Source organism: Dasypus novemcinctus, chromosome 13 (assembly GCF_030445035.2).
Source record: "Dasypus novemcinctus isolate mDasNov1 chromosome 13, mDasNov1.1.hap2, whole genome shotgun sequence".
NCBI classification, from domain to species: Eukaryota; Metazoa; Chordata; class Mammalia; order Cingulata; family Dasypodidae; genus Dasypus; species Dasypus novemcinctus.
This window is the reverse complement of record NC_080685.1, coordinates 72,632,046-72,656,454: the sequence shown is the minus strand read 5'-3', so window position 1 is coordinate 72,656,454 and position 24,409 is coordinate 72,632,046. Positions and strand designations below refer to the sequence as shown.

General features: G+C 32.3%; 1 protein-coding gene across 3 annotated transcripts in view; it reads left to right on the top strand.

The window, feature by feature from the left end:
• BRINP3 (BMP/retinoic acid inducible neural specific 3) overlaps positions 1-24,409 on the top strand; it is a 534,695-nt gene that overhangs the window by 14,157 nt on the left and 496,129 nt on the right. For all 3 annotated transcript variants that reach the window (XM_023585227.2, XM_071207621.1, XM_071207620.1), the window contains one exon: positions 9,164-9,449. In XM_023585227.2, coding sequence (XP_023440995.1) covers positions 9,214-9,449 — 236 coding nt within the window. In that variant the 5' untranslated portion in view covers positions 9,164-9,213. The remainder of the gene's footprint in view (positions 1-9,163; positions 9,450-24,409) is intronic.

Genomic DNA, 24,409 nt, shown 5'->3' with positions numbered 1-24,409 from the left:
ATATATTATGCTAGTCATATAAATTTGAATATGGCCATTAAATTTAATGCTTGAGTTTACCTGCTGTTCTATGAAAAGAATGATTTAATAATTTTAATATTTTTAAAATTAAAATCCAAGGATCTTTCCTGTTAAATGGGTTTATCATTTTTTTAAGCTATAGTCCTAAATTCTCACACTATTGTCCCTTAAAATAATACTTATTAAAAATGATCTTCATATTCATTTTCATTATCTGGTAGGTGTGAGAACATAAAAAATGACCTTAATTAAAAATATGTGATTGAATTTCAGCAAAATATTGCAAGTCATCTCCTTTCATTGAAATTTCATTATGTCTCCCCTTGTGAAATACCAACTCTGTTACTCATATAGTGTATAACTTTTTTCAGTAACACCATAAAAAAATGTATAGTAAGAAGTAAGCTGAATTGGAGGTGGTTCAAGCCATTGCGTGCCTCCCTCCCACAAGGGAGGTCCCAGGTTCAGTTCCTGGCGCATAGAAGAAGAAGAGCATGCAATGAACAGACACAGAGCAGATAGTAAGCTCAAACCATGAGGGGGAGGAAGGGGGGAGATAAATATATCTTTAAAAAAAAAAAGAAAATTGAGTGATCAACACTTTTGGATTAATATTGCAGTTTCTATTAAGAGCAGATAGGAAAATTAAATCAATCTGCCTATCATTATACTTTATAATTCAATTAATAATACATATAGTCTGAGAAAATTTAGTTTTCTAATTTTTGAGTCTATAGTACAAATTTTAATATTTTAAAAATTAAATCGTTGGGTTGATTTCAACTTTTAGCTTCATTGAAAACATTAAACAAATGTATAGAACAGACCGTGAGTGGAAATGTATAATATATAGTTACTCTAATCATTTGCTTACAATAGTCTGAGCTAAAAATCTTCTCTTTCAATTTTTATTTTATTTTTTACTTCTATTTGTTTCCGTTGTCCATTTAAAATTTTTATTTTATTCAAGAGTATTTCATGAGAATGATCGCAAATATCCTAATAAATAACTTTCAATCAGTATTCAGTCCTAATTATATTGTAATGTAGTACAATAGGAATAATAATGAGTGGGGATGATAATTTTTTTGCCACATTGTTACTGAGGTTACTGAGATGTTAAGCTAATGTTGGTGATGTATTTGTTATCATAAAGGATCAAATACGTTAATTTTGTTGTGAGGGAAATACAAAGAACATTAAACTCATTGTCTTTTATTTCCTATGGTGGTGGGTGTGTGGGAAAACTTAAGATAGGTTATCCCTAATATATGAAGTTTCAAAGAGAGAGCAAGCTATCTAACTGCAGTTTCTATATTACTATTCTTCAAATTCAAGAGGATTGGCAACACAGTATAACATATATTGTGCTCCCCTGAGAAGATTTATGTTTTACTTTATCTGTGAAATCTTGCATACTTCATCTATCTTTAGTAACTAAAAAACTAGAATATGAGTGAAAAGGATCTTAGTTTTACATAGTCATACCCAAGATCATTGTAATCCCTTATCGTTGGGCCTAAAACTAATATTTAATAATGATGTATTTGTATCTTTGTCTTTCATGAATTTTTTTAATGTTAATAATGTTTTGCTTTGATTCAACTTGAACGTGTCATTTATGTTTATGAACGTGTCATTACCTCAGAACTCCATTCATCCACTTTCTTCAATAGCTAAGCTATTGTCATCTTTCAAGGATTAGCTTGAATGGAAACGCCTCTATAAATCTTTCTCCTATTTTTCCACTTAGGAATTTTCTTAAATTCTCTAAATTCCTCCATCTCTCCTTAATAATACCTCATTTTAGTACATATTTATTCATTTATTCACTTGCTCAAGCAACATTTATTAAGTAACTTTGTTTCAGGCACTCTGCTAACTATATTCACAGTCATTAAGTTAGGAAACAAAATCTAGTTGAGGTGAAGAGAAGAAAAGCAAGCAAATAAAGTATTCAAATTAATGTGCAGTGTAAATGTGTTATAGTAAGTGAGATAATGGGAACCTAAAGTATGACCAGCCAACCTTGAAAGGTAACAGAAGGCTTTTCAGAAGGAGTGAAAATCTAAGCTAAGGTTTCAAGGATAGGTCAAAATTGGACAAGGGAGGGGCTCCTAGTAGAAATAGTGTTCGGGCCCAGGAAACTGCAAAAGCAGGAGAGAGATAGAAAGTGAGATGATTTAGAAGAAAATCATGGCTGAAGCATAGAGTTAATGTTTGGATGGTGGCATATACACAAAGGGAAAATGTTGGTGAATGGCTAAGCAAGGGCAAGGTTATTTCAAAATTATTTTATAGAGTCTGAATATTATCCTGAGGGAAAGGGTGCAATTACATATGTGAAGATAAAGAACTTTTTAGTTAGATAACTCTTGACTGTCGTAAAAAGAATAGAGAGAATTACATGGATCTTAGGAAGACCAATTTTGAAACTATTACAGATTGCAGTTATCCAGATTAAAGTCAATCATAGTAATGGCTAGGATATAGAATGAGCCAGTGAAGTAACTTTGGGGATGGAGATATTTGATTCTGAGAAGGAAGAATACATAGAATTTGAAAATTGATTGGGCATGTGCAAGGAGTGGGAAGAAGGTAGGATTTCAGCTTAAAGAATTAGGTGGATGAAAGTAGCATTTATTGTAGTAATAAAGTCATGAAGAGAAAAATGTTTGGAGGAAAGAAAATTACTTTCATTTGAAGAAAATTGAGTTTTAGTTGGCAGATATTTGGGTTTAAAACAGAGATGATGGTAGGTAGTGTTGTCTGCCTTACAAATTGCCTTCCTCACTTGATTGAAAGCTTCCTGAAGACTGAAGTCATATTTTTAGTGATATTATGGCCCACCAACATCTCGAACCATATCATAGTATTTTGCACACCATAAGCAATCGATAGTTACTCTTTCTTTTTGGCTTTCTACATTAGTAATTCTACCAAATAAGAATATAAATGATGAATAACTATGTGGAAAACAATTTCAGTTTTATAGTAAAAATATTTTAAAATCATCCATAGTTTATTTACTCACACAATTATGTGTTTAAAAAATACATATTTATTTAAAAGCCAGCATTTAGTTTGATACAAACTACAAAAAATATTATAAATTTATTTTTAATAATGTTATATAATATATAAGTATAATATAGTATATGTTAAATATTTAATTGATGTTTACATTATATTTTATATTATCTCATAATAATAAATAATTCTAATATTTATACTTTAATGGAATAATATATTCTACTAAATAACTTGAAAGAATTATGGCTTTTTAAGGAATGTAGTCATTTGTGCATTGATGGTTTCATTTTGAAAATTCTTCTTTTATATGTATCATTTTCAATAATAGTGACCATTAATGTTAGGGAGCAGTTTTATAGAGCAGTGTAGTGCTTGCTAAAGACAAGGGATTTGGAGAACGGGTTTATAACCTTAGGCAAATTTCCTTAATCCCTGTTTCAATATTTAACACTTTATGGAAAGAGAGACAGAGCACACTCTGGAGATTGAATCATGTCCCTCGCAAAAGAAATGTTCATGTTCCAACCCCTAGTCCTGTGGGTGTTAGCCCTTGTAAAGAGGCCCTATGAAGGTACTATCAGTTAAGGTGTACCCAAAATAGATGAGGGTGGGCCTTAATCAAAAATAACTGAGTCCTTCTAAACAAAGGGAATTGGCTATAGAGAAAAAAAGCCATGGGGAATAGCCAGAAGCTGGAAGTCAATGGAACCCAGAAGAAAAAGGAGATGGAAGATGTTGTGGTGTGTATTGCCATATGACAACAATCCAAGGAACCTCAAGGATTGCCAGCCAGCCTGAGGATAAAACACTGAGAGGAAACAAGCCCACTAGACTGAAACCATGAATCAATAAATTCCTGTTGTTAAGCCAACTCATTTTATGGTATTTGTTTCAGTTTCCAGTAAATCAAGACAGTGTTTGATACCACAAGTGGAGTACTGCTATAGCAAACACACAAAAATGTGGAAATGACTTTGGAATGCATAATGGGCAGGGTGTGGAAGAATCATATGGTGTTTGATAAAAAACAAAACAAAAAAAAACCACCTAGATTGCTTTAAAGAGATTGTTGGTAGAAATATGGACATTCATTATACTTCCAATGTGGCCTTAGAGGGAAAGGGTGAATGTGTTTTTGGAAACTAGAAGAAATCTATCCTTGCAATAAAGTAGGAGAAAACATGGCAATTGTATTCTGATGTCAGGTTAAAAGTGAAATTTGTAAGTGATGAACTTGTATATTTAGCTGAGGAGTTTTCCAAGTTGTGTGTGGAAACTGGATCTTGGTTTCTCTTTGCAGCTTGTAGTTGAATGTGAGAGGAAAGAGATAAACAGAGGACTGAACTTTCAAGCACAACCAGAACTTGATGATACTGAAAATTCATGACCTATTAATATAGTATGCTCTGTATATAGAGCCAGAAGTGGCTCTATCAAGGACCTCGCTGAACTTCTGGGAAGTGAGTCCCCAGAGAATTGGGTTTCATGTGAGGGCTTAACTGAACACCTCTGCTGAAGGAGGTGTGGCTGATCATGGATCCAGTCAGTCAATTTAGTAGAAATCAGCATTGGAAATGCAGTTATCTTGGAAGGCTATGTGGAAGATTCTTTTGTGTGGTTGGTTTAGACCCTCTGGAACTGGATGCAAAGCCAACAAGGTTTTATGAAAATTTTTTATGAACAAAAGCAATGCATGAAAGGGACAGAGATGGGATGAACTGAAATAAGAATTTCTTTCTATCTTTATTCCAACCAGCCAGTTTCTCCTGGGAATTCATCAAAATTTTAGAGGTTCTAACTTTCAGCGTGCCCTATAGAATTAGGACTTGTCAGTCCTACAATAATGTGACTGAACTTCTATATAAATCTCTTACTATTTATACACATCCACATACAATATAAACAATTTGCGGGTCTAGCTGAAGGATTTCCTTTTTTCTCTCCTCTCTCAATTTTTATGGGTTTTACATTTTACAAAATAAAAAAAAAAGTCTTTGGTATAATTATTTTATGAAACTTGTTTGCATATACAAGATCTCAGATGGCTTTTTTCCCTGGGAAAATATTGTGGGCATGTTTTCAGGGAAAATTTTAAAAATAAAAACATAAAAAGTTTATATATATATTATGTAATGTTAATGGATAACAAATAGTAACTAGTATGTGAACATCCAAATAGATATTGGATAACAAGATAATGTGATCTAAAAGATGAACTTCTAAGTCAGGGATCCCTGCCTTTGTATTTTTAATATCATGGGAATTATAGTTTATTTTACAAATTTGAATATTTATGAATGTAAAATACCAGGATTTTTTATAAACTAAGGTACTACCGCTATGGAATAGAATTAGAGAGAATTAGTAAGGAGGAATCATTATGTATAGATTACATATATTTTATTTCATATATATTATATGTTATATACATTATATATATCATTAAAACCTATTATATGCAACATCGTTTTCTTTTAGAATGCACAAATTTTTCAGGACCAACAGATATTTGCAAATAGTATACTATATGGAGACAGTCTTCATGCTGGATTTTATTTTTATCAAAAGGAATTTTTCATAAACAGAAGAGTAGACTATATACTAAATGTCTGTTTTTATAGAGTAAGCATATCTAAATATTTACTGCTTCCTTCTATTTCATGAAAAGGAAAACTTGATTAATACCACTTTTTAAACTTGAACTCATGCTCATTTTGCTTTTCATGTTATTTTCTCTTTATTCTTCAATTTCATTTTCTCTTTACAAAATACGTCCAGTAGATACTGATTATTGCTGTTGTCATTTCCTCAAGTGGTCACATATCTCTTACTCTGGAAAAGTAAGTTTAAGATCATTTTGCACTTTTCCGCACTCGATGGAGAAAAAATGGTAAATTCACTTCTTGGTTTAATAATTTTTACTTCCTTTCATTGAAACTTTTGATTTTCTTTACTTGGCAATACTTCTAAATTTAGCCTATTAGCTCAGTAGCACTTCCAAATATTCTCAAAGCTAGTTGGACATAAATGAACTCTATTCATTACTTTTAAAATTTATTTACCTTTTCTGTTGCTTCTTTCTATTCACTACTTTTGATCTTTGGCAACCTACATTTGAAAACAATCTCAAGGAGAGAGAAGATTATTAACCCAGTCAATCAGAGAACCAATTAAGACCTTTCAGCAGTAATTAAAGAATTAGTGTTCATATAAAGGGACATTCAAATGTCATTTACCAGCTTTTGTGACAAACTAGATGAATGAAACCTTTTCTTAGTAAATATTATGTCTAATGACCACTTGTATTGAGAAACATTAAAATCCCACATCCTCACTTTAGGATTCTAGCACTTACTTTTCTTACAGCAAATTCTCAAAGACTGGGACTTCTTTGAAGTATCTGAATTTGTTCCTTGTACATCTTTTAAAAAAGATCTTTCAAATATAGTGATTTTGAGAGATCTCAAAAATTAATTTAAATTTAGACAGAGTTGATGTTTACATGTTCTAACAAACTTTTCTTTCAGAAAATCTGGTTTCTGAACAGAGGTGGACACATGTACCCAACCAGAAGTAGAAGTAGAAAAAAGAGGAATGATTAAAACCTAGTATTAATATTTTTTGGCAGCCCCGCCTACAAATAATTTAAGATAAACTCATCTTCCCATATGTTAAGATGAAGAAATAGAGGACTATGAAGCATCTTCAATATACTTGGTAAAGAAAATGACTAAAAACAGTGATTCTGGGCCATTGTATATTGAAAATTTGTGTCATTTCAGATGAGTCCTTTAAATGTCATATAGGTCAACTGTAGCTTATTTTTATAACACTTTAATTATTACAAAATAATATGCCTTAACAGATGTTTGGGTTTAATTTTATGGCATACATTTATAAGGACGTTATATCATTATGAAATGTGATTTGGAAGGCTCCTCATTTGCTTACCACATGCTAAGCACTAGTCTAGATGCTGTACAAATATTAACTAATTTAATCTTTGAAAGAGACTGATGAGTTATTTCACTATAACAGTTGGAGAATCTCAGGCACAAAGAAATTAAGCAAATTGCCTGAGATAACACAGCTCACGGCAGAGTTACTGGTACTTGAACATGGGCAGGCTGCCTCCGGAACCCATTCTCTTAATCTCTTAATACTGTTGCTGGATGCTAACTTGCCATATTGGTTGTTTAGGAATTTGGAGAAAATATGATTCTGTTTATAATTTCATTAAAAATTGTTTCCTTTAGATGAGATAATAACATGGAAGTTCATCTGAATAATTTATTCTATCTTTACTTGTGCAAGAAACAAAATTTCTTATTAAAAGTAAGAAAATGCAATTGGTTTGTAACAATTAAGTGTTTCTAGTTTCAATATATTTGATCAACTTAATAAAAATGTGTGTGTGCATATTAAAGATAAGAAAGAATATTAATTGTAAGAGGATTACACTATACCATTACACATAATAATAATTCTTAATTTATGAAAGCAAATAAATTATATTTCAAAAGAATAAATGATATATTTCTCACATAAAAAACAATTACTTTGTTAAAATATTTATTTTCTTATTCACAATTGGAAGTTATGAATTGAATTACTTGAAAATGGCTAATTTATACAAATAATTGATAGAAAGTCCAGAATTTCCAAGCTCCTACATGAACCCCTTTCTCTTAAATCATGTTATCTCTTGTTATGATAAGTCCTTTTTAAAATGTCCTTACTTATATGATGTCCTGTGTTGTTTACAAAAGAGCTTATTCCTTATTTACCACAGTGGGGCAATTCGTCAAGTGGGATAATTCATATAATGTTTGCATAATATCCTTTCAATTGTGTAAAAGGAATCTGATGGCTTTGGTTGGTCACATTGTATCATTGTTTTTAGGTACTTTATAGTTGCGAAATTATTGTCCTATACCTCTCATATAAATTGCTTACTATTAAATTGAAAAATATAAGGTTATATCTAGGATATCTAATGAAAATTCTCAGTTTCCTCATTGAAACACCGGACAATCTGGTAACCAATGTAATTTAAATATTTTACTTAATACTGTGTATTTTGATTGTTTTCTAAAGGGATTGTGCTGAATTAAAAAAACCCACAAACAATATTTCTATTAGAATTTTTTTACTCTTATAAACCATTTGAAAATATGGATGAAGATGGAAAGTACAATTGTATCCAGATATTTGTAGAGATTGCATAGCATATAGGAGAAGCATGTATTAAGCTATCTATACCATATCTCACTAGCAATAAATTTTGTGTTACTTTATTTCTGGATACTTATAAAAATATTGCATATTGTTTTATAGTTTATGAATAATCTAAATCGTCTTCATTTATGTGTACATATGAATTTTGTAGGTATGCCTATTTACCTCATAAATAAGACACTAATGCACATTTAAATCTTTTAAATATCCTAGAAATAATTCTATCATGATCCTGTTTAAATAATCAACTTGTTCCTAAGGGAATAATAGAAAAAATATCTGGGTATGCACGCACACACACCCTCCATACCACATGCATATTTATATGTATACATATGCAAATATATAAGTATATATTTATTTATTATTAGACCTAAAGTTTTGTTCCGGTATGTATAGATTGTGGAAATAAGTTCCTGGGTATCTTAAATTCATTTTTAAACTATTTCTCTAAAAATAACTGTAAAATAAATAAACCCAGATATTAAAATCATAAAACAATTATGAAATATTTAAATATATTTAATTTATGTTTTGAAACTGTCTAATTTTATAAGACATTTTTAAACAGTAAAAGAATATTAATGGAAACTTATGATTGTTGCTCCATAGACTTTAATGATCCACTGGATAATATTTTTAGAAGTCCTCACTCTGCCTTTTTTCCAATAATAATTTTAAAAAGACAGAAAGTATAAAAGACACCACCAAAAACGAAATCTTTTTTATTTCCTTAATATTCAATTTTTTTATCATCTCACTTAAAAAGATGGTATTGGGTAAAAAAAAGAAAAGGATTAGACACTCAACACCTTAATTTCTAGAAAGGAATCTTCTAGGGGCTAACTAATTGCCTGTGTATTTTGTCTAGGTGTTGAGGGAAAGCTAAGAGAATGAAGGCTCTAAATCCCCAGTGGAAGCATGATATGGCGGAGCAGAGCTGGTGCTGAATTGTTCTCTCTGATGGCTCTATGGGAGTGGATAGCACTGAGTCTTCATTGCTGGGTTTTAGCGGTTGCTGCTGTTTCGGATCAGCATGCCACAAGCCCCTTCGACTGGCTCCTCTCTGATAAGGGACCCTTCCATCGCTCACAGGAATACACAGATTTTGTGGACAGAAGCCGGCAGGGATTTAGCACAAGATACAAGATATACAGGTATGAAGCAAAGGGAAAGCAATTACAGAGATATCATCCTTGAAGGTTGTGTATAAATGAGAAGTTTCTTTAAGGGAAAGTTTCAGATGGGAAAGGGTTCTTATCAGAAGGGTTATTATTTACCATGCATCACAGTAATGTTTTCTTATTATTTAAAGTATTTCTTATGAATGTAACATATTATGGAAACTATAGATAACAGTGACCACTTGTTTCTCATTCCAAAATTCTAGAATGCGACACTGCCTTAAAGTAAATGTCAGTGCACTTTGAGGATGAGTGTCTCACTTTAGTCAAAAGTTTAAAATGAATTTGCTTCAATTGCTTTTCTTTTCCACCTTATTCCAGGCTATGTTACCATTATCAAACTAAATGGAAATGTTGTTTTCTACTAGTCACTGAGAAGTAGAGCTGCTGCATACCTTTTACCGGGAAGGTAATTGTGCATCAGAAGCTGGGGGAAACAACAGTATAATGAAAAGAAATAGCAGATACATAGGACTTGAGCACAAAGAACAAGAAAAAGGAGGGGATTAAGATAGATGACCTTTAATTTTTGTTACTCTTCTATATTTGAAATCTGAAAGAGTTCCACAAAAGGATTCATATGTTAAGTCCAACAATGCCTGCCTGCTTGCCCAAAGCCCAGTGAATCTATTAAACAGAGGAATGTACAAGTGGTTGCCTGGATGGATTAGATGTCATTGATCCATGTCATAACGAATATTTTAGGTAAAGTTATTGGTTTGGTTTGTCCCTTAGTGATAGAAGTTTACAATTCCCAGTGATAGAGTTAAAATTTATGCATAGCGGCAGTTTTCTTTTGTATTTTGTGTGTCCTGTATCCATATAGATAATGCTATATAAAGAATTTATTATTTTATGTTGCATGTGCACCAGAGGGCACTGTGCTTCAGGTCTCTATGTAGTCCTTCATATAGCATTGTGAGGAATATATAAACCCAGTCAGCAACGTACATTTACAGAGGGGACTGAGTATACTGAACAAGTTCCGTGGTGCATTTTGCAATTATTAGTGTGTTTTTATAAGAAATCCCTTAGTTAAGGCAGTCAGCATACTGTTACAACCCTAAAAAATGATTTATTCTAATAACAAAACAAAATGGCAAATACTAATGATTTTGTTTCTGAAATGCAGTTAGAAATAGTCAATATGTTTTGATTCTGGATTCACTCTTTTTTGTGTGTGTTTTGGTTGGTTTAGCCAGCTTTTCTTCACAAATTGAAGTTATTTGAATTTAAGACTGTGAGAATGTCTTATATTTCAGCTCTGCAAGGAGATTTTTAACATTCTGTCAAGCAGTCTGTCAGAGCATGTCTCCATGATCTGTTGGCATCTTTATAAGGAGGTCTGAAGTGTTGTCTTAAGTGTCATTGTTGTGGTTTGGCCTATCTGTCTGTCAGTTGCGAGTGGCAAATAGGGCTTGACATATTTTTATGCCCATTTCTTGGATCATAGTAATGAAGGTAGTAAAAGAAAAAAATGTTTTGATGTTTGTTTACAAGGCTCCTATATCCTGTTCCTGAAGATCCTCATTAGTTCTGTGCTCCTCATATATCCTATATCTTAATTTTTATAATTTAAATAAGCAGGTAATTAAGTATATTAATTATGATACAGGGTATTTTGTTTTGTTTTCCTGTATAAATTATAAATTCTTATGAAACATTTTAAACATTGCCTAATGATGCTATGATAATTTCTTGTTGCTATAAAATGAACAATGTAATCATTAGGGTTCCTTCTGTCTTGTGAAGTGAGTTTTTTTCATTTCCAACTAATATTTCCCTAAATTTCAGGGAAAGTTAGTTTTCCTTTATTATCTATCTATCTACCAATAGATTATTATCTCTGGATTCTATTTTTCCAAATGAAGTCAACTTAGTTTTGAGAGATTGGAGTATCCTAAGTTCAGGAATTATAATAGCTTTGTGGTATATTTTGCTATTTTAATATTTATCTTATGAAAGATTATTTGTCACTTAATCTTTCACAAATGTTTGCTCTAAAATACAGAATTTGTGAATATTTTAGACACCTTAAAGGAATATAAATACTTTCTATATTTAGGTATTGATTTATCATTTTAAAATCCACATAATTTTTAAATATCTATAGGAATTTATTATCTAAGCTCCTTCATGTATGTTATATTGCATTGACACAATTTCCTAAACACAATTATTTATGAATATAAAATGTATTAAGCCTGTTAAAATAATTAGATCAAATCTCTTTCCGTTGTTTTTCTTTATTTTATCTTGTTCATCAGCAAAATATTTTCCTTTTTACCCCATATGCAAATCCTAACAACTCAACATTGCTATGAACAAAAGCAGCGCTTTTAAAAATGTCATTTTTTTTTGAAAAGGTGAATTTTAGTCAAACAATGAGGTTTGTATTTGTGATTTAAATATTAATGTACATATAAAGTATTTTCAGATTTTACCTCTGAAACCATGTTATGAATTAAGAACTGACTTTTTTTTCCAAAAGTGATTTCTAATTACTGGACAAAACATTTACTTATTTAGTTTATATGCCATTTTAATTATTTAGCTTATTAATTGAGGATAAGTTTTAGATAACACGCATCCATAAAAAATTATAAAATTCAATTGATTTACAATCTCCTTCTCCCTTTACCCCATCTTAAATGTAACTGAGCAGAACCAGTTGCTAGAATCATTACGGAAATATAAGAAATCTAGAGCGCCAACTTCAAAATTGACCTTATTTTCTAGTTATATAAGATTTAAAATATGAATTTTAACACTAACTTGTTACTAAGTTTTATATTAAAAGTTGGATCTTAGGCACTTTTTTCTCTTAGACAGAAATTGATAATATAAGTTAAACATAGGGCTTTTAAAGTAAGGGTTCTTTACTTTAGAAAATGAACTAATCCTTAAGAAATTCTACCCATTCTAAAGCATGGAGTAGGAACCCATTCATCTCCTTCGTAAGATAGGCCCTTGTGATTGCAACTATTATTTTCTAAGAACATCTTCAGGAAATATGCTTACTAGGAAATCCCTGGTTTCCTCCAGGCTGTGGAAATCTCTACCTGGACAAGAGACTCGCTCTTAATAACTGATATTTAAACAAAGTTATCTTGAACCAATGGTATGAAGTCTAAAGCCCTAGACCAGTGATTATTATTCTGAAAAGGGACATTTCAAATATGTGAATGTATTAAAACTTCACATGTGATGATAGAAAGTGAAAGTCCTTCTCTTTCTGTCCATAAATTCTAATTTTTGTTAACTACTTACAAATGAGTGATGGGAAAAATGATTTTCTTATAATCTTTCAAAATACTATACAGATATATCATACTACTTTAATTTATCCTGCTTCCCCACAGCAAATTTTTAAGTATGCTTGTGTGAGTACAAGAGATAGTTGAGAAAAAAATGCAATGCTTTACTAATCTGTATGGTTATGTTCCTTGCCAAATATTAAATTTAAAATATGAAACACACTAGATAGCTAGAAAAAGATACACAAATATATGGACCCTTCTTATAGATATAAGAAAAACTTTCAACCGAAAGTGTGGGAGGAAAGGGGACTTTGGAATAAATAATGCTACATTATTTATTATGGGTATCTCTACAGAAAAAGTCAAACTTGTATTCTTTCCTCAAACCATACAAGTCTATTTTACATGGAGTAAGGATCTAAATGGAAAAGCCAACATATATTCAGAAGAAAACAGGAATATGCCTTGATAATCTTGGATATGTATGGATTTTTTAAAAAACACACAAATCATTAAGCATACAAAAATGCTAATCAAATCAGGTATATTACAACCAACATGAATATAGCTATCTGTACCAGCATAGATGACTGTCCTATAACGAATGTTAAATGAAAGAAACAAAACACAAAACATGTTTACCACAGGAAAAACTAATTTACAGTGTTTAGAGTTATAGACATTATGGGTAAATCTTTTTAAAAAGCAAGGATTTGACAAAGAAATTGTTAGAATAATAGAATAATGGTTATTGTTGTGGAGGGGAGGGGGGGTAGGATTTAAGGAGAAAAAAATCTGTGGGGACTTCTAATATATATTCTTCTTTATTAGAGAAGTTGTAGGTGTTCAGAAATATCATACATAAAATACAGAGTTCCTATTTGCCATCCTATTATTAACATCTTGCATTAGTGTGGTGCATTTGTTACAATCCATGAAATAACATTTTTATAATTGTACTAGTAATTATACTCCATCGTTTACAGTAGGGTTCACTGTTATCTTGACAACATTCAATTTCTTAATCTGGGTGGTGATTATACTTATGTTCTTTAGACTGTATATGTATAAATCCATATTCCACATGCATTTTATATTTCACAATGTAAAAAGTTAAAAAATAAACTTTGAATTGAAAGATAGAAATTATCAAATTAAGTAGTTTATTCTATTAAAATGATCCCTGAATTTAATTTACTTTTAAAGTTTTTAAAAATTTTCTTAAATTCCATAGAACTAGTAAATACATGAGTGATGCATTCCCCATTGTATTTTAGGATTTATAAATACCTTCACGTACAAAAATAGAGTTTTTCTTCTTGCTGTAGCACTTACATGTGAAGACCTTCCACTTATTTTTATATGTGATTTCTTTCTATAGCTTTCCAAAGATGGTATTATTATAACAATTTGAAAAGTTAACACTCAGAGATTTTAAATAGTACATCTACAGTCAAATAGCAATTGTAAAAAATAATTTAAAATGATATTTCTGTACTTAAATTCAATGGCAATTTTAGCACTATTAGGAAAAAAGCCCACATAGATAACTGACTATACCTTTTAAATAATCTGTTATTAAAAATGTATATAGTGCACTGATTTTCTTTCTTTATTTGCATATATTGGTCAATTTTGCTCTGTAAATATATCTTTCTATCTAATATTTATTCTCACTTGCCTGAAACCTAATGAGAATACATTAGACTGTGAATGAATACATGTGACATCAGCAAATACTATGTAAGCAAAGGTTTACAAAGTACTTGTGTGCTGGAGCTTGCCTTGATACTGACCCAAAACTATTCTGTGAGGAAGTCAGTTCTAGACTATAACAGAGGATGATAAGAGTCAATCCAGTTGATGTTTTCTGGGCTAAATAGCCAACAGACAGTAAAAGCCATGAGCCAAGTCAGACCATCTTCGAAAAACCTAGACCCAGGTGGTCTGATAGGTAACTGCAGCTACGAGAGTGACCTTAGGCAACACCAGAAGAAGAACCATTTTGCTAAGCCAGCCAAAATTTCTGATTCATAGAATTATGGACCAAAAAAATATGTGATTTTTAACCTCCAAGTTTTAAGGTGTGTTTTCATTTGCCTAAGGGCTGCCAATACAAAGTATGAGAAATGGGTTGGCTTTTATTTGGGAGAATAAGCTTACAGTTCCAAGGCCATGAAAAGTTCAAACCAAGTCACCATAAGAGGGACTTATTCACCAAAGTCACTTGCCGCATGTTGAAATTTCAGGCAGCTGATCTCTGCCAAGGTCTGAGCTCAGCTGAGGGCAACCAGGCATAGGACTTGTCTCCTTAGTCTTGAGCAACTCTGCCGGCGCAGCCTCTTGGGAGCTTCGCTTAAGCGATGCTCGTGTCCTCTCTCCTGAAACTCAGCCGTGGGCAAAATTATTATTTTTCTTTCTCACATGGCAGGATCAAATATGGTAGTTTGTTTTTTTGCGACGGCTTGCTCGGTCGGTAGAGGTGGGGTCTGGTTGCGGACGAGGGGTCGGTCCCGCTTGGGACGAGGGGTCGGTCCCACTTGGGACGAGGGGTCGGTCCGGCAGCAGACGAGGGATCGGTCTCACAAGGGGTTGCGCGGTTCGGCTGACGGGGTCGCCCGGCGAAGCCGGCGACGAAGGGGTCGCCCGGAGAAGCAGGCGACGAACTGGGGACAAGGGAGGCCAGGCCCTTGTCGGGGGCTCTCAGGACTGGAGGGCGCACGGCAGAAAAACTACCGCGGAGACAAGGTAAACACGCAAGTCCACTTTATTGAGGGAGAGGCAACAGTTTTATAGGGGCTGGGGAAGGTTGATTGGTCGAAGCCACGCCCTGTTCTGATTGGTTGCCAGCGAAAGGTCAGTGGGTGGTACTGGACAGGGGAGGGGTGTTGGTTAGGGATTGGCTGTCGCTGTTGCTGGGGGAAGGGGCAGGGTTTAGGGATTGGTGGCTGCTGTTGCTGGGGTGGAGGGCAGACTTGAGTTTCCCGCCCACGCCTGGCTGTTGCTGCTGCCGGGGTAGGGGAAAAGGGCAGACTGGATTTCTCCGCCCACGCCTGGCTGTTGCTGCTGTTGGGGGAGGGGAAAAGGGCAGACTGGAATTTTCTACCCTGCGCCTGCGCAGGGAGAAAGAAGAAGAAGGGTGCCACCCCACAGGCATCGTGTGGCGCTATCTGGGAGGAGGGGTGGCCGCGGAAGCATGGCTGCCGAGAAGGGGAGACCCGAGGGCACTCTGCGCCCATGCCGAGCTCCCTTCAGGGGTGGCGGTGAGTCCAACCAGCCACCCTATTATGGGGGCAGCGGCTTGGCCTGCCGCGGCTGCTCCCCCGCCAGGCCAGCAAACCACACTTCAGCCCGAGGGGTGACCGCACTTTTTCTCCGTGTTGTCTGTGTCTCTATTTTTATCAGACCCAGCAAAAGGGGAGAGACTCAATCTGAATTAGGGTGGTTTACTATATAGCAACAGATAATTGACCCAAGTATTCTGCATCAAGAATATTTATTGAACAGGTACTTATTGGTAATTCCATTACTAATATCAAATGGTAAAGATAATATCATTTATAAAGAGTTCATTTTTATAGAATGTATATATTTTTTAAGTAAATCTATGTGATTCTGGTTGAAAATGTCTTCTAAATAGCAATTCTTGACAACATCACTTAAAATTTCCTTCTAATATGCTTTGAGTCCACAAAGAAAAAATGAAACTTATAAACACACAGAGAACTATATAATATGGTTGATATGCAACTTTCTGCCAGAATGTGAGAGCATTTTAGTAATTTTAAGGATCAGTGAAGCTGAACTGAGAATTAAGTTTAGTGATTACCAACAAGTATTTTAATGCTTAAGTTAAAGTAAGTCTACTAGTCTGGACAAAAGTGGTACTTAAGTGAAATATAGTAGGTAGCTGTGTCATTCACAGCAACTTATTCAGAAAGCCAAGATTGGTGCATGCTAGAAACTAGGCAGCCCTCTCTACCGAAGAAACTTGCTTTGTGAAGTGGCAGAGCACCATTGATCTCCCTCCCTCCCTCCCTCCCTCCCTCTCCTCTCTCTCTCTCTCTCTCTCTCTCTCTCTCTCTCTCTCTCTCTCTCTCTCTCTCTCTCTTTCTCACTATAGTTCCCAGAAATATTATGGCAAGAATAGTGTTGTCAGATAAGTATGTCCCATGCGATATTTGGGACTATACTAAAAAAAATTCTTTGTTTAAAATTCAAATTTAATTGTGTGCCCTGTATTTTTATGGCTAGATCAATCAACCCTAGGAAGACTGAGGAGGTACAGATATTGATATTTATGTTTAAATGACTAAGGCACTCAGAATTTAATTACCATAAATAGGAACAGGAAAAGGAAGAGCCCTGAATGCAGTCAGTGTAGTTTCTCGTGGGAATTTTTATTCAGACCATCAGAAAAATGACTGTGAGTGTCAGGATAAATCCTGTCTCAGATGAAGAGAGCTGTATACAGAAAATTAACCCAAACCTGTATAGTTCAGTGTTCTCATCAGCAAATTAAAGAGTGAGTGGAATAAGGTAACTCATACAGTCTCTTAGCAAATTCTAAATATTACTAGAGCACTCTTTATTTCATATAAAATAAATAAAATAAGATGTATGACAGTACTTGTTAGATTGGAATGAGAACATGCTTATTGAAGAGAGGAGGAGATAAATGAAAACGGAAAAACAAAAGAATTATCTTAAAGATTCAGTGGAAGAAATTAACCTCTTCAAGGAACCTTCATAAACACATAACCTGCACAAAGATATCTCCAGGTGCACACTTGATCTTCTCAATAGGTTGTAAGAAATTTTGACATCTATAAAACAGAAGAAGAAGATTAGAGAAGAAAAGAAAATTTTGAAAAGAAAGGGGTAAGGTAAGGTAAAATGCAAATAAATTAAAAGTGTCTCAATTGGAATAAAATCTGCATTAAAACTTGCAAATATGGGTTTGAAATTGCATGCAAATGTCAAATGAATTCTTAGAATAAATAAATTAACATGAAATAAAGTAATTAAGTTAAATAACCTACGTCTGTAACTCAGATGACATAAATAAATACCAGAAAAGGGACCAGATTGAATATTGAGTAAAACCGCAAAAAAAAAAATTTAGTGCAGATTCAAAATTGAAATTTATTTTAAATTTGAAAAAGGAAATTGAAAAAAATAGGTTAAAGAATGTGACTGAAAATCTTAAGAATATTAACTGGTGAATAAAAAAGAATCATATGTAGTTTAAAATCTCCTGCTACATATAAAATGATCTAAAAGTAAATGAAAAAGATAAAAATGGAAATCTAAAAACAAGATGGCTGCAGAAAATCTAAATAGAATTTATTCTAATAATTGTAAATATTTTAAGTCTAAAAATAATACTGTGATTGGATCACAAATTATTTGTATATGCTATGTACAGCAAAGTTACTCTACACAAAATTACACCTTACATTTAGAGTAAAAGAGAGGATCAATTCTCTTAAACACCATACCATTATAATCTACTAAATAATATATTTTACTAGACATTCTAATAGAAATTCACAAAACATAACTATCATATGGTATTTTTTTTCTTTTTTTTAAAATTGATTTTGTAAAAATATTACATTAAAAAAACAATATGAGGTCCCATTCAACCCCACCACTCCCCCCCCACCAACACTCACTCCCATCATCATGATACATCCATTGCATTTGGTAAGTACATCTCTGGGCATCTCTGCACCTCATGGTCAATGGTCCACATCATGGCCCATACTCTCCCACATTCCATCCAGTGGGCCCTGGGAGGATTTACAATGTCCGGTGATTGCCCCTGCAGCTCCATCCAGGGCAACTCTAAGTCCCAAAGGTGCCTCCACATCTCATCTCTTCCTGCCATTCACCATACCCATATCAGCCACCATGTCCACTTTTCCCACTCCACTCCAATGCCACCTTTTCTCTGTGGACCTTGGATTGGTTATGTCTATCATATGATATGTTAATCTACTGTGTGGGGGAGGAAAAGGCGGATTTGAACATTGAAGTAAATACTATTCTACTAATGCATAGACTCTTGTATACTTGCAATATAGTATGTTTCTTCTCAAAAATATCCATGGAGAATTTATAAAATTAAATTTTATTCTAGTACGCAAAGAAAAATTTCTATACATTTAATATTTTTATGTAACCAAATCTTACCACAATGCCTTAGTATTCAGAATACAAATTAAAAGTAATTAAAGTTTCCTCATGAAAACTAAACATTCAGAGATTAGTGATATTAACTATAACTTTATTTAAAAAGAGCATTTAATACCATGGGAAACTCTTATACTCCTTCAAATACAATATTTTTGTGTCAGTACTGGTCTACCTTTACAAACATCATTATAAATACTTCTTTATTTGTCTTAGAATTTATCTTAGAATTCTTCTGCCTTCATGTACATATATCATAAATATATGTATCATAAATATATTCAACATGAATTTTGTTATCACTTCCTTTCTCTCTTCCACCTTAATTATTTTCTATTTCTTGTGAGTTATATTGAAGGGGCTATGGTGAAAAGGAAACTGTTTATCCCATTTGGTTGATATACTATAAATCATTCCATTAGTCTGTTAGTACACTTTAGAGGGCAGTGATAAATTAAGAAGTGTTCAAGGTACTGATACACATAAATAAGCAATATTATGTGAATACATTTATTCAACCACTCTAGCACATTTCTAATTTTGAGAAAAATAGATAGCAAGTTCTACACTTGTTTGTTTAATTCTAATTAATTCATGATCGGAATACACATATGAGGGTGTGCTTTAGAAATCCTTTAGCTGACATTGAAAAAATTTCAGATAGGATAACAGAAATATTAATGCAGTGGTTTAGGAATTTTAATCCACTTTCAGAAGAGCCAATTCTTAATGGGAATTGTGTATAATCTCATTATAAATAAAATGTATGCTTCTCAAGTATTTATAGAATTTATGCTGTAAGTAGTAATTTTCAGTGTTATAGTGGTTTCAAGTTTGTTGCTATTAAAATGAGAAAATGAACATGCCTGTTTGTTCACACAATTACTTACAGAAAAGGAAATAACAATTATGACTTTTTGGCATTCAAAAGGAAATAACAATTATGACTTTTTGGCATTCAAACATACAATATATTTGATTATTTTTCTCTTTCTAGTTCCTTGTTATTCAGTATTCTAATTCTTCACTGTCATTATCTCTGTGGTCTTCTTTAAAATAAAATTGCTAAAATTATCAGGGTTGTTTGCCTTTGTTATCTCTCTTCTGAGACTTTGAAGTTGCTAAGATGAGTTTTTTAAAAGGGCACTATTCTCATAATTCAAATCTTAACAGTAAAGTGAGAAAAAAAAGTAATGATGCTTCTTTGGGGGTCCCTCAGCTTTTTTCTGGATTATATATGTGGCATATGTTTGAATGGACTCTAATTAGAAAAAAAAGATGTCATTTGCATTATATTTCCCATTGTATGGAAAAAAGGGTGTTAAAATATCATTTATTTGTATTTTTTATGTAGAAATAATTAAAATAACACTTCTGTTTATGTGCAATATTTGAAACATAAATTTAGGTTTTTATCTCCTTTATTTTATTAGATTTGCAATGTGAATGATAATAGATTAGACCTTTGTTTTCAAATTGTACTTTCCAGAGTTATAAGCTGAAATTTATGAGTATTTCAATTTATGTCAATTTTACTTAGCTAATCTATATAATTAGATCATTCTTTTCTAGAGGTAACAAGTTTTACAGTCTTGAATTTAGTTTTCTTATAACTTGTTTATTTTCCTTCATATTTTCCATGGGCATCATGACTTGATAATTTACATTAGGATGTAAGAATTATCTAGTAAAGTACATCTATCAGAAAGAAGAGTCTTCTATCAGTTAATTAGTAATATCTGTATCATATATATATATATATATATCATTATTTGTGATAACACATAAATGTTCATCAAACACTTGTTTAAAAAAATGACACAACAAATGTCTCTCAATACTTCAATTTCTCCCTTTCTCTATTCCTGCAAATTACCTAGAAACAAAGGCAATGTATAAAGTATCATATTAGTTACAATAACTTAGGAAAAATATTAATGAATCATTTTCATGTAATTGTAAAATGAAAGTGCTCATAACTCTTATTATAGGCAAAGGGGGAATTTTCATACTTTTCAGTTACTATTAACGAGTCACAAAATAGATAACAATAGTTCTCTGATGTTTTATTGGTAGTCAAGAAACAAGGATACCACAATATTTAAAAGGAATTCACTTATGTACAAATATACTGTTAAGGCACCAATACCTCTGCTGACACATGATTACCTTTTAATGGCCTGTCTCTGGTTTTTTTTTTTTAGTAACATACCTTTCTTTACCACGTAGGTGACATCTACCTGTTCTCTTCCCTTTTTAACACTATTGAAAAGAGGCAGCGACAGGCCCTGATGTGTATTTGCATGTCCTTTATCTAGCAGACAGTTCCCTGGCTGCTCATTTAAATAGATATTAGCAACTCACTAATTAAACTACCTCTCCTGTCAGTGTGAAATTAGCAAAGGCTTAAAAAAATAGCAAAGACTCTGTTTTTGCCGTGGTCTTCTATTCTAATGGTCTTATCTTAAAGACACATGCAACTATTATCCCAAAACATAATAGAGATATGGATTTAAATAAACACACCCAATTAAAAGCTAGAACATATTTCCTCCAAAATGCAATCTTTCAAAGATTAGCCACTATATGAAAGATTTTTTTCATTGAACGCTTTAATTCAACCCACATCAGAATACTCTTTGTTTATTATAAAAGTTGAAGGGATAAAACATTTCCTTGCCTGTATCTTTTCCAGAGTGAAACTTTTTTCTCACATAAAACCAAAGATTTTAAGGATTGGAAATGATCTTAAAAGTACATCTACTGAAACTAATATTTAAATCAAGCTTTTTAACTTTCATCTATAATATTACTATCAAGAGATCATCTAGCATTTCTTTAAATGTTTCATTAATTGGGACTCACTACATCCAGGATAAGTGAGTCCAGAAATGAATAGATATATGATTGTTGGGAAGATCTTCCTTATGAAAAGGCAGAATCTGTACCTTCTGACCTCTTCCCCCACTCTACCTCTTCATTGTCCATTCACATGATAGCACTTGGGCCTCAAATTAACTTTCCTTTTATATAAAAAATATTAGTTCTATTGAGTGCACTTTATATGGCATGGTTTGATTCCTCTATTACTGAGAGCACTGCATGTGTCCGAAAGTCATTAAAAGTAATATAAAAACAGATTTGGCTCCTTTGAAAATCAATCAAGAATTTTCTTTTCTTGAACATTGTAATTCAACGTGCGGTTTATTTCAAATCTGCACATTTGAAAAGAATGTCTCCTAGATATTTATTATTACTAATAAAAATTTTTGTGGAATACTACTGGAAACAAAGTTTCCAGTCACCTCATGAGAAACCCTCCAACAACTAGATAAAGTTCAACTTTTTCAACAGTTTCAAAGTCCTTTATCAGTACTTCCAAAACCCCAAAGCTCTGAAAATAAAGCATTTTACCATAGCACATTTGGCTTCAAAACCTGCCCTGGCTTGGACAGATGTGTGAATATAGTCTTTATTTTTGCACTTTATGTGAATATTTCATATGTTTCTTTGCAGAAATATCCATGCAGTCATTATGGATTGGTGCTTCCAGCTCCACTTAAGATACTACATGACATACACTTTATATATATTATTTTTCATCTAAAATCTAAAAATTCTGAATTCTGAAAGACATTTGATTGCAAAGATTTCTGATAAAGAACCTTAGATCTGTATTAACTTCCAGGCTTTTCTCTATCTTCTCCATTAGGATATTATTTTTGACCTTGTTAAATGTTTCCAAAAAACTCAGATACTGTAAAAAAACTGATTTTATTAATCTATTCAGTTAGCAATCCCATTCCAAGGAGGAGGTTATATGAATTTCACTATTTGTTCTGAGCATTTAAAAAATGTTTAAAACATGTAAACATATAATCTAGGACATTCTTCTCCATTTTGAATGTTAAAGTTATATTCTAAAATATTTCATTATTTTCATCTGACAAATTTTGTCACCAGTTCTTCAAAACCCTGATTCATGTTGTGACCTTATCATCCTTATACTTTATTGGAAAGTTTTTCAATCTGTTTTCATTTGATCTCTCACTGAAAGAGTTAAATTATTTATTTTTGACATTATATTAATTTAATCCAGTTCATATCAATAGAAAGGTAAATGCAATTCTTAACAAAAAAAGAGAGAAAATAATTTGGCATTACAGAGCTGAGGTTTCAGACCTGTACTGTCATTTATGTAAATGTATAAAATTATATCATCCCTCTGTGCCTATGAGTCCCCATCTAGTAAATGAGGATGACAGGAAACTGTCTAAGTTATTTCTCATTAAGGGACTCCATTAAAAGAAAGTTCTTACTGGTCATCATTCTGACAGAAACTATTGCATAATGTTAGTAATTATGTAGGGCATTACCATGGTATACAGAAATTAAAAGTTTGTAAATATGTCTTAGGACTGCAGATTCTTTTCTTTAGGAGCAATATTTGAAAAGGTTTTGAATACAGCTTTATGATTTAAAGAATTTTACTGAGTGAACACTGTATCTGAATATAGAGAAGATAGATATTTCTAGAAAATGATTTCTAAAATTCCTGTGTAATTATTTTTCAAGATAAGTATTATTAGTTGCTTCTAAAAATTGAGTAGCATTTAAAAAATGTAAGATATAGGAATACAAGAACAAACTTGCATGCTGGTCTTGCCATGATAATTTAGAGATTATTTTTTAACAAATAATGTGAATAGAGTTCTTTTTGTTTTATAAAAATTCTATATAGTTGTTTTCTTATAATCAAACTCTAAACATTCAATGACTATCTTTTACATTGTATTAAGCTTTCTAGAAATCTGGTTTCTAAAAATGTTAAATTTTACAATAATTATTCTAAGTATTTAATGAAAATATTTGATATTTTATAAAAAAGCATAAACTTATTGTACCAATATAATCCCTATGCCTATTTATAGCATTTTCAAAATATCTTAAGATTTGATATGCTTGATTTCTTTTTCAAAGCATGGTGTCCTTACAATATTGACCTAAAATTATTATGGACATCTGTCACAATGTTGATGAAAATATATGTTACGGTGATAAAGCACTTAATATTTTTGTTCTCCAGATAAAGTTTGTTGAAGTTTTAAGATAAAATTCAAATTCATTATTATTTACCTGAAGAAATGAAGGCTAGTAGGATATTTAATATTATATTAGCATATTTGGAATAAAACACTTACTCAAGGCATTGTTCCATACAAATTAAGGTATTGTGAGCATTCCTTCTCTTTCTCCAGAGGAAAACTTAATCCAAAATTAGATTAAGAAAACTTGTCCATGTGATACAGGTATTAATACTTACATCTTGAGTCCACTCCCCATTCCCCCCCCCCTTTTTTTTTTTACAAGAATCAAATTATCTTATTTAAGGAAGCAAGATTTATTGTAATATGATAGGAAATGAGGTTAATATTACACAACTTTAAGACTCGGATTCTTTACCTCATACTGCCC